The sequence below is a fragment of the Notothenia coriiceps genome, unplaced genomic scaffold (genome assembly GCF_000735185.1).
Source record: "Notothenia coriiceps isolate Sejong01 unplaced genomic scaffold, NC01 NC01_scaffold00026612, whole genome shotgun sequence".
NCBI lineage: Eukaryota > Metazoa > Chordata > Actinopteri > Perciformes > Nototheniidae > Notothenia > Notothenia coriiceps.
The window spans coordinates 206657-217817 of NW_011359313.1; the positions used below are offsets into that span (position 1 = coordinate 206657).

General features: G+C 39.4%; 2 protein-coding genes across 2 annotated transcripts in view; both read right to left on the reverse strand.

The window, feature by feature from the left end:
* The window catches only part of otogl (otogelin-like), a 26158-nt gene extending 22801 nt beyond the window's left edge, over positions 1-3357 (reverse strand). The window contains exons 1-7 of the mRNA XM_010784874.1: positions 3211-3357; positions 2553-2595; positions 2402-2420; positions 2176-2254; positions 1894-1972; positions 1685-1777; positions 436-590 (exon numbers count right to left, since the gene is read on the reverse strand). Of these exons, the coding sequence (XP_010783176.1) occupies positions 436-590; positions 1685-1777; positions 1894-1972; positions 2176-2254; positions 2402-2420; positions 2553-2595; positions 3211-3357 (615 nt within the window). The remainder of the gene's footprint in view (positions 1-435; positions 591-1684; positions 1778-1893; positions 1973-2175; positions 2255-2401; positions 2421-2552; positions 2596-3210) is intronic.
* A 1361-nt stretch (positions 3358-4718) lies between these two features.
* syt1b (synaptotagmin Ib) lies at positions 4719-8985 on the reverse strand. The gene is made up of 9 exons (XM_010784844.1): positions 8896-8985; positions 8256-8427; positions 7139-7320; positions 6519-6632; positions 6215-6382; positions 5932-6099; positions 5528-5645; positions 5312-5445; positions 4719-5198 (listed from the first exon to the last, which is right to left on the reverse strand). Exons 2-9 carry the CDS (start codon positions 8395-8397, stop codon positions 4992-4994), a joined length of 1233 nt encoding a protein of 410 aa, XP_010783146.1. The 5' UTR covers positions 8398-8427; positions 8896-8985; the 3' UTR covers positions 4719-4991.
* Positions 8986-11161: the final 2176 nt, after the last annotated feature.

An 11161-nucleotide genomic window follows, 5' to 3' on the forward strand; every position in this document is an offset into this window, starting at 1 on the left:
AAAACAGTCGGGCATTGTTTCTGATAGCAACGTTTCTGATAGAGCCGTGGGTGTAAAGCCAGCCTACATTTCCGATATTACGTCATATCAGACGCAAATCTGGATCAGCTCCGTTGTAGCCCCGTTTTTAGAGATTTGGGTACGGAGGAAAAGAGAGAGGGTTTTATTTTCTGACACTGAATAAGTTCCTCGACACATATTTATGTATAAAAGACATCAAAAAGTGCATTTTGCATGATAGGTCCCCTTTAAAGAATGTTTCGAAAAATCAAAGAGTTTTAAGTGCAATATGAGATAACGGAGAGAACTCAGAAAGACTTCAGTCCCAAATTTGAAAAGCTGTTATTCTAAGATAAAGCCAGACTACCTTGAATACGCACAGGTTTAATAGTGGTTAAATACAGCAGTGGGTAATTTCTCTCTTTATGCTCTTACCCACACCGTGTACTGTGGTGCAGCTGAGTGGCAGTCCTGGGCTAGAATATAAGAGCAGGTTCCCGGGTAGAAGAAGTAGATTCCATCAAATGTCTCGTAGTGGTGCTGACCCCACGACCTGCAGATCCCGTCTCTATCCCGGCCCTGGTTCGGTACTGAGAGGAAAATGGGCAATTCACTCAGACAACATTCTCGTGATGATGAAGGGGATCAGTTTCATGTGGTGACACAAATGGATTTCAGTGGAAATTGACACTTGCTCAAAGTCATACATTCTATCTCTTTTATCATCTTTATATCTTTCACCATCTTTCATTTCATTAAACTTATCAGTGGAAAATGAGTGCCTTTCTCAAAAAAAGCCTCTTGTTACAGGAAATCCCCGTAACTGGTGATGCCAAGATGGCGCTTAAGACCCTCCCCAAAATCTGAGGGAGCGGGGGTGTTTGATAGTGAGTCATGTCCTTTAATCTGATCAGCGCAAAGCTTTACATGCTGGTAAGAAATCGGAAATTGCCTGTTCCCTATTTTTTAAATGACTCTTTACACATTTTAATCACCAAAAAATCTTATTTTATATTTTTAGAACTGTGGCATCAGCTCGGTAATCTTAATCTTCAAAATGTGCACTGAAGCTTTGAAGCTTGATTATGAGTCTAAGATGAGGCTTTCCTTTAAATGCTAATGTCTATTCCAGGATTTCATTTCAAGTATAAGTTCAGTTACAAGTTCCTAAGGTCGCTATATTGTTTCCAACAGGTGGGCCAACATCAAATTAGTTTGTTGAAATGAAAAAATGTCTTTACAATAATTCTGACTTCAGATCTCCTGATAACTGTATAAGGAGTCTGTTCAGAATATAGAAACTAGAAACTCCATCACTCAACCCTGACCCTATTACCTTAGTACACATGATTCAAAGAGAGATAGGGAGGGAAATAGAAAGAGAGACGGATGGGGAAATCTGATAATTAATACTGGAGTGTGTGCATGTAATTATTGTTTGTTGAATGACACACATTCCTGTATAACTGAGTGTGTAACTGTATACTGTATGCCGTTATTAAAAAGTTGTACACCTGCTGATCACACACTCTGTTGCATACAGGAAGGGTGCTTATCAATCAAGAATATGGTTGCCATGTGGATGATATTCTGATAAATCTTATTTGAAGATTTGATAACAAAGGAAGACATACACGGTACGTGTGAATGTGTGTGGTAAATTGTGTTTGTGTGTATTACTCACTGATCTGGCAGCGGTCTCCCAATGCCTGGAACTGAGCACAGTCACACACACCGCTCTCCTGACACCAGCCACCATTGAGGCAGCCACAATATTCTGGGGGGAAAAAACAAACACACACCTCATGATCACTTAGCCCAGTTTATCTGGGTAATGATAGTTTTAATCTTCTGTTAATGCAATAATGGAAGCTTCATAAGTTGTGTAATTACCTGAAGAGGAATCTCTGGCTGTGTAGTTGTGTAAAATGCTGCGTGGTAGACCACCCTCCGACAGCAGAGGTCTGTAGGTCTTGGGAAACAATTAACACTTAAAGTAGTTCTCAAGCTTTAACCACATCAATGACACATTTCTGTACTGTTGGTGACCTGTTGTAAGCTTAGAGTTGCCTCAGGCTGAGTGGGAGAAAGTGTATGGGTTTGTGAGCAAGTCTCATTCGTTACAAAGACAGCTTTGTGCCGTTTAAGGTGTTGTGCGCATGTGGGTGCCCTGACCTCCTCTGGTTCTCTTAGGTGTAGTGTACCAACCTCCTCCCCAAGGAGATCCCGTTTCCTCCGAAGTGCATTAGCTCTTCTGCACACACACAAACATGCACATTAGTGGGAAGAAACAGTCAGAGGGGAGACTTAAGTGCACTTTACACCACTTCAATTCAGAATCCAAACTACTCTTAACTGAACCCTCACAGGCACAAGTGCACATGCACAAACACACTCTAACACAGTCTCTGCCACACACTCTAGTGACAGAAACAGAAATTGCAAATAATTTATCAGTGTCAGCCTGTACAATTGGATGATCTTTTTGCTCAATATTAATTATATGTTTACCATACTGTTTGCAGAATCACAAATTAATTCCTTTGATGTACCTTTGTAGTCTTCCTTCAGCCACTGAAAGTCGGCTCTGAGCTCCTAAACACAAAAGAAAACATCATACATTTTAAAAGTAAAAACTCTTTGTAATTTGGGGAAAGGGAGGTCCAGATGTATTAAATAAGAAACATTAAGTCGCATATATGACATTTATTAAGATTAAACAGTGAGGACACAATATAATAGGGAGGGGCATTTTAAAACAATGCAGGCTAGGCTTTATTATATAGGTAAATGACCTGTGACAGATGATAAAGAAAATCAGAAACTTAAATAATATTTCAAAAGAGCTTGTAATGCAAGAGTATTGTGACTCAAAGAATATTGACTATTAGATCCAATAATATACCACTATGTTGTGTAATATATAGTTCACACTCACATCTGTGTTGAGCAAACTTTTTAGCAGGACAATTATACAATTTTGGAGGAGAGAAACTATCATACTCACCCTCAAGTAACAGCAAGTGGGAGATTGAAAACGACATAAGAAGAAATCGTTTCACTGTCCACTTTAAGTTCATCTCAGAGTCCGAAAGGAAGTCCCGCCGAAACGTTAACGGTGCATCTCAATGGTCCCGGAAGGGAAGATTTCAGGATGTGTGTTAGCTCCGGGACGATGCCTGGTCTTTCCTATAACTCGGTGAAACCTACCTGGTGGCGACAGCCCCTCTGAGCAGGTGACGACCAGCCTCCACCTGTGTGGGCAGGTAAGCTGCTCTCTGTCACTCCAACATTCTCAGCCAGCACACACAGACTAGCCTCAGATTCAGTGGTAATTGTGATAGTGTGTCGCTCCATCACAGAGGTGTTCCCCTCTAAAGTTACATTTCTGTCTGACCACATGTCATGACCTGCGTATGAGAACTTCTGACGTGGACATTAGCGGATCAAAACGGCGTTGCCAATGAGCTAAATAGAGGGCAGAAAGTTTCATTTAACTCGCTAATTGCACTTGTAAAAAAAACTCACCTTCACCACACCCCTTCACAGTTAGCGAGATAGCACATTTATGAAAAGGTTAACACTAGATAGCTTTAGTTAAGCTAGTTAGCTGGGTGTAAACTGTCTCTGTCTCTGAACTAAGTAGGATAAATATCTGTTGTAAATAAGGGTAAAGTTAGGTTACCCCCAGCTAAGTTAGCTGTACATTTTGCTTGTTATAAATTGACGCTCATTTATTTTTGACATGCAGCTTTTCAATTAAGCTAGGTTCATTAAAAAATGCTTTACGCTTAGCTATTAAGTAACACGTTACCAATCAGCGTTACTTGACTTGTTTCCTTAACCTCTTCCCGACAACTGTCTTGATGTTGAGTTGACACCTCTATGGTTGACACACACCAAATAACGTGCACCCCCCCCTATTTTTATGTTTTGATCAAACAAAGAGTAAGGGGGATTATTTTCTGGCTGAAGATAATTAACTATACAATATTTAATGTTTTTATTCAAATATGAATTATTTCTAAAAATATATGGAGAAAAAAACCGCTATTAGCCTACATGCCTGGCAACCTGAAGCTCAGTTCTGTGCTCATAGTAATTTCACCACCATTTTCCAATACATTGAAAGGAATGAATGTTTACTGCCTATTTCCCATGACATTTTTTATTTCTTGTAAATAAAAGTATTAGTTTTGAAATAATATAGATTATTCGGAACAAAGATGAACCATCCATCCATCCATCTTCTCCCGCTTATCCGTGGTCAGGTCTCCCACGGATAAGTGATTAAATGTTCAAAGATGAACATTTAATCATATTATTGGTGTGGCTCTAGCCTGTTCATCCTTCCTGGTTGCTATACTGCAGAGACAATGTCTATTAATGATGAGGCCCCAACTCTTAGGTTTGCATTTCTCTTATTTAGGGCTGTTGTCCAAGACTCTTCGCTCTCCAATGTATTTTCTTAGCTTTATAAGAATCACTTCTATTGTGTTGTGTTTCAAATGGACATTTAGAGCACATATATCCATCCAAGCATTTAGCTAAATGCAACAGTGAATAATAATATAAACATAAAGTAGAGAAATAATAACACTCATATGAGTATCTTATTTCATTAGCCATTGGATTGTCTCCCTCTACAGGCTATTCATGTTTATATCAGGCGTAGGGTACATGCATTTAAACAGCAAAGTACAGAACAAAAACACAGGTTAAAAAAATTCATGGTTTAATAGCACTTTACATAGTTATACATTTGTCCTTAATACTGTTTGTAGTTAGGAGGAGGTATTTGCAGAAGAAAGATTACAGATTACATGTAATAACAGTGACTTAGATAGTGTCATGGGTAAAACAGGATATGATTGGGTAGATTTACATAGTTAAATGAATCCCAAAGAGTTTTTATTGCAATAAGGGGAGGAACATACATTTGAATTAATGTAGTTAAATGCTGCAAGGTCAAAACATACTAGGTGACAGTTTCATTTCTTGTTTGAAATGAGAGCGTTGACTTCATCCTCTGGTTTGAGACTATGCCATTGTGCTATTGGCCTCCGAGGATTTGCCACCATGTCTTCCCAGTGGCGCTGCTCAGTCCCAGTGCTGTTACTGCCCAGCAGCACTTTGCCGATGGCGTCATTCTTCCCGATCTTATCATAGTCCAACACAGTCACTGCTATCTGCACCTTCTTTAAAAAACACATGAAAATACACACAAAGAAAACGAGTACATTTCAGATTAATTGTTTTTTTAAATGTTGTTTTTTGTGTGTGTTTGCATACAAATATACACAGTATTTACCTCCATCTGTTCACATGTCACTTCAAAGCTAAAAGACTCATTAAAGTAAGGGTTTAAGGTGTGCTTCTTTGTTGTTGTTTTCTTTTTCTTGAGTCTTTTTCCATTCTGCATTAAGTGGATCTTTGCGTACGGGTCTAACAGAGAAAACAGAATGGTTTTAACAGTTTTTCCTTTTTTAAAAGTCTTGTTAGTGAAGTTGTCTGTCGCTTGACTAACCTGATAATCCACCCACGTCCATTTTCTTCAGGTTTTTGGCCTCCAAAATCACCACCGTCAGCTTCCCTGCTGTAGGCACATACCTCAAGGACAAACATATGTCTCCAAGTCGCTCACTCTAAAACAGAGAAAAATAAGTTAGCATTTTATTAAAGATAAAATATGGCTTTGCAATTACAATGACACATAAGTGACCTTTATGTGCATGACAGTGTAAATATAAAAAGGAGAGAGTATTTGATATTACTTTGATAAATACATTGTAGTACTCAGTTTAGAAAAGTTTTTTCGCCAAAAAACAGTAATAATTTCGGATCAAGAGATCAATAGCAAGTTGTTCTTTTTGACTAGTGCATCCCTATTTCAAGGTTATATCCTCCACCCCTCTCTCCGTGTGCTCACACCTCCTCCTTCTCTGCCTTCTGCAGATCCCTCCACTCCTGCAGAGACTGGCTGAAGTCCACACTGCTCATCAGTATCTTCACAGCTCCAATGGCGTCGTGTTTTGAGAAACGGTCGAAATCGTACACAGTCATCATCAGTGTTTTCCCGCCCAGCTCCGTGTACGGTACCTACAGAACACATTCACAGATAATAATTAGAAACACATTTTGCACCATTTGCTGAGCATGGACCCATTTGGGATCATTTAAAAAAAAAAAAAAAAGTATTTATCTTTGAGTTTACCTTAAATGTAAACGTCTCATTGAAGTTCGGTTCAAGGGTCTTCCTGTGCACTTTGGTTTCAAACTTTTTCTTTTTGTCTGGGAGCAGAAAGACTTTAACATAAGGGTCAGAACTACCTCCCACATCCATGGCAGGAAGATCAGCAGCCTGCAAGATGCCGACTATCAGCTAGAATGTGATAGCAAAGGAAAGTAATAACAAGAGATGAGATTCTCGATAACTGACAACAAGTTATTAATTTGGTGAACATTTTAGAGTTTGCAGATGTTGGGGAAAAACGTCATAGTGAATAGTGGCATCTCACTGTGTTGTCTGTGAAGTTGTAGTCTAATGTGTAATGGAGCCTGCCCAGCTTCTCCTCCTCCTTGGGATCATTATCTGACAGCTCGGTTTCTTTGTTACCTTCGTCTTTCAGCGGCTGCAACCACAGACACACACAGATCACATGCAGAAATAATAAAACATAGCTTTACAAGAAGTAATCAATTAAGTGCTTCTATCTCACAGCTATTTGTGTCGGGTTCATGCAGTATATTGTAAGCACTGCACAGCCAGAGGTGATTAAACAAAGATCTAGTTACCGTCTAAAGCTTATTTATTGTTTAAAGTATACAGGCAGGTTTACAGCATCAGTGTGGGTAAATGTGACCTGAATCCTTGAGGACAAGGGAAACACTCTTAAACAGCTCATCTCAGTCCTCAAACTTTATTACAATATGAGCTATGTGCAAAACATCCATTAGTCCTAACACACACTGACAGTTTTACTAGTCCTGTGTGACCCGGACATAAGGACTGTGATCCATTGCAAGGACAGTACATCTGCAGGGGGACACTGTGTGTGTGTGTGTGTGTGTGTGTGTGTGTGTGTGTGTGTGTGTGTGTGTGTGTGTGTGTGTGTGTGTGTGTGTGTGTGTAGTTTACCTCGCTGTAACCTCCATCCATTTCAGTGTCAATGCCTCCGTTGCTCTTCTCTTTTCCCTTTTTCTTGTCCTTTTCTTTGTCCTTGTCCTTCTTTTTCAAGCACTTCTTCCACACACACACTGCACATGACAACACCACGCACAAGCTTACGATGCAAAGGGCAGCAACTGCCCATGATGGCACTGCAAGATGAAATAAACACACACATAGAGGATGCATAATTGATTTTTTTAGTCAGCCACTTGAATGCAAAGATAAACAGAGTGAGGAAAATCTTTCTTGATCATATTCTGTGGTGGTGTTGTATTGCATTGCAATGCTCAGTCAGGTGTTTTCATGTCCATCTCTTATGTATTCTGCTTGTTCTAAAGCATCATGGAAGCAATATTTGACTATAATATCATGTCACATATTCAAATACAAGATGACATTTTTTATGACTTGCAGTTTGCTTCCCCATAAAACATGCGCATAGCATTACAAACAGTACGCATTGACAATCCTGGTACGTCGGAACTAATACAAATGAATAACTTCCACACAAGAGGAACATAAAACGCAGTTCTAGAGTAGATTTTAAAAGTAGCCAACCTAACCTGTTTTTCTGTTACCTTTGAGTCAACGCTTGTTTGGCCTTATCATATGATGTGTGTGCCTTCCTCATTCAGTCACAAAATGCTAGACACTCCATGAGCTTTTACTGTTTTAGGATGATTTGCCATCCAATTATTTAAACTGACACAAACACAGATACTATCTTATTTATTAAGTGACTTGTATGATAAATGGAGATTACTTAGACCATTGTAAGACTCTTGCATTGTAAATGTTTGTTAACAGTGGCAGATAGTCCATTTTATTACTTTTGGTTGTGTGTGGTTTTTTTCAAATTCATTTTCATAACAATGACTGAATATTTTCGGAACATTATATTTTACGGCAGTTGCATAAAATCGTCTTGAAATGACAATAATATTTTGTTCTCGCAATTATTTCTGTGATATATTTTAGCAGGCTACGCACCACAACAGCATATCAGCATGATAGTTTAGTTATGTTATTCCGGACATTCCTTTGGTTCCAAAGGAACAGAGCATGACCTCAGAGTCTGACTCACTGTGGACGCTGTGCAGTTCACTCATGAACTTGTTGGGACTGTGGCCTCCAGAATGGCCGGGGTTGGTTGTTTCATTTGGCAAGTGGGTTGTTGGAGCGGGGGTGCCCGGTGCAGGGGGGGCAGCTCGACGGTTCCCAGTCATTATTGGACGAGTAACAGATCCAGAATTAAACTGACAGAGAAACACAGAGTCAAGAAAATATTGTCTCAGCCCTTAAATAACAACTTGAGTAATTTAAGGAACATCACACTATACTAAACAAAAAACAAAAAAAATCTATTTTGAGGAACAATCAAAACAGAACACATAAACACATACGCCCTCCAAGTTTCCTTAAATGCTTTTGATTAGATGTATCTGTAGCATTAATATGCTTTTAGAAACTGTATGACCATCAGTGTCAAATGACTCCTGTTTCTGCTGGCCTGGCACTAACACTTTAACACAGGATATGCAAGTAGCTGTCTCGGTCAAAGCTGCTGACATGCAGGGGAGAGGAAGGGGACAATTGAAGTTGAAGCGTCACGCGTGGACCGCTGCTGTTCCACTGTGAGCTGCAGGGGTCAGAGTCATGGGCCAAGGTCATGCTCAGTATCTACGAAAACAACAAGACTCCCATGTTAAAAAAAATGTAGATACCTTTTTTGCTATTCTGAAGTTGAGTAAGCAGATGAGATCTCACACCAAAGCAGGACACTGATCTCAGTTTATTTCTGCTTTTTCTGAAAAGACAGGCGCTAAACAGAAGCCACTGATTAATTACAGCTGCAGGAGCAAACAGATGTACCTAATGATGACAGAAAGAACACCATGTCTCACATGATACAGGTCTCTTATACTGATCACGTTATGTATTTCAATACTTATATATAATATTTCTGATTTGCTTTTGTAAAAGTTTGACTAAGTAATAATGAGTAATTCACAGATTTGATATTTTCACATGGTAATTTGAAATGAAATTACTTCAATTATTAATTGTTGAATATCGTGTATATAAAACATATGTAAACGTAACTAAATGTGTACATTTGCGTCTTTCAATATGTTTGATGCGGATGATAATGAATAATGAATGACCAGCAGCACCATATGTCCCCTTAACTTTAGTTAAAACAGCAGTTCAAACTCTTTTTACACCTCATCCAAAAAGTTAGCAAATTCATGACATTAATGTGTGCATTCTAGTGTAATTGCACCGTCACTGACAACTTAAGAGAGCCTTGTTTTTAACTTGACATTGGACATTTTCTCAACCTTCACAAGAACTGCATCTTTCATAGACACAAAAGAAAATCACGGAATTTGGAGGTAAAAACTAATAAATCACCCAAGGTTATTATGTTGCACCTATACTGTATCTGGTCAATAAGAGAATGACCCTCACCAACCTGATTATTCAAATTTTGTTATGTTTTACACAGTTACTTTTCACTGAGCACAGTTGGGAGAGAAATACATCAAAGTACTTTAATTTGATAAAACTAAGAGAAAGATAAGGACCCAGAGACATACCTGTATTCAGTCGCCCCAGCAGCAATGTCCAGACACACAGGTACTCCTTCTTCCCAGAGAGAGGTGGAGGAGGAGGAGGAGGAGGAGGAGAATAGATGACAGGACCAGAGAGGGCGGGACAGGCGGAGGAAAACAGTGAGAGAGGAAAGAGTTTTTGTATCACCAGTTCATAGATGTCACAAAGAAGAGAGCAGGTGTATGAAAAGCTGGATCAAGGGGGAGAGCAAGAGCGAGGTAGAGTAGGACAAGGTGGGGAATTGCAGCTCGGTCTTCTTCTATTGCTTACTTCTGTGTGTGTGTGTGTGTGTGTGTGTGTGTGTGTGTGTGTGTGTGTGTGTGTGTGTGTGTGTGTGTGTGTGTGTGTGTGTGTGTGTGTGTGTGTGTGTGTGTTACTTGTGAATGTGATCTTGTCCATCCTTGCAGGTCTCATGGGAGCACGGGTGCTTATTTGCGCCCCACCTCTTGTGACCTCTGTCCCATCCCAACAGGTCACCCTCACTGGGCCACTGATGCATATTCATTAGCGAAATGACATGGCTTTTTAAAGGCTCGTTAGCATAGTGAGAGTTCAGCAATAGAGGACATTTACATTCACTGTGGACAGCTCTGTATGTGTGTGTTGGAGTGTGTGCATCTGGCAGGAGCTGCAGAACTGTCTCATATTGTCTATGTATAGATGATGTTGCCTAATTTAGAAACTTAGGATGTGGTTTCTGCAGCAACACGGAGATCAAGTTCCGGCCCCGCCCCGTTCACCTTGAGGTACCAGACATACTGTAGAGATACTGTATAGAAGGAGGGAAGCAAGAGAGGGGGATGGGCAGGGGAGGGTGGGGTGACATCACCTCTGTCCTTGACATGTGGAAATACACACAATGCATGTTTCTGCTTATCGGGAACATTTTAGATCAACATGGATTATCACTTCCCAAAGTCTGCTATTTTAATAATGATGTGACAGTATGGTCAGCTGACTTTAGCTTTCAGCATTAGTACGTTTTCATGTGTAGAAAATAACAAGGGAGACCTAAGAACAAATTACATATAAACAGTATAACAACACAATTTGAAACACTTGACGTCTGGTGATGTTATATCTGAAGAATATAAAGCTTCTCTGCAAACATTCAGGAATTTCTTGAAATCAAACAGATCTTCATTTATGTGCTTTCTTAGAGACAAAGAGTGTTAATGGTGGACATAAAGCTTTTTAAAAGACATTGTAGGAAACGCATACGTGTTTTTTTTTTTTCTACACCTAGCACCATTCCTATGGACCATGTAAAGCAATATTATCAGATTATGAAAGAGACTTATGATTTCCATAAAGAAATGGTTCATTTGAACAACAAACTACACTGAACGAAAAATATAAATGCAACAATTTTGT

Bases quoted from the DNA above. Each gene is read 5' to 3' on its own strand.
- syt1b (XM_010784844.1), bottom strand. From the start codon at position 8,397: ATGACTGGGAACCGTCGAGCTGCCCCCCCTGCACCGGGCACCCCCGCT. The intron at 5,646-5,931 runs GTGTGAGCACAC...TCTCTGTTTTAG, and splicing joins AGAAGGCAGAGAAGGAGGAG to AGTGAGCGACTTGGAGACAT. The intron at 5,446-5,527 runs GTTAGTCAAGCG...TTTCTCTGTTAG, and splicing joins GGACGTGGGTGGATTATCAG to ACCCGTACGCAAAGATCCAC.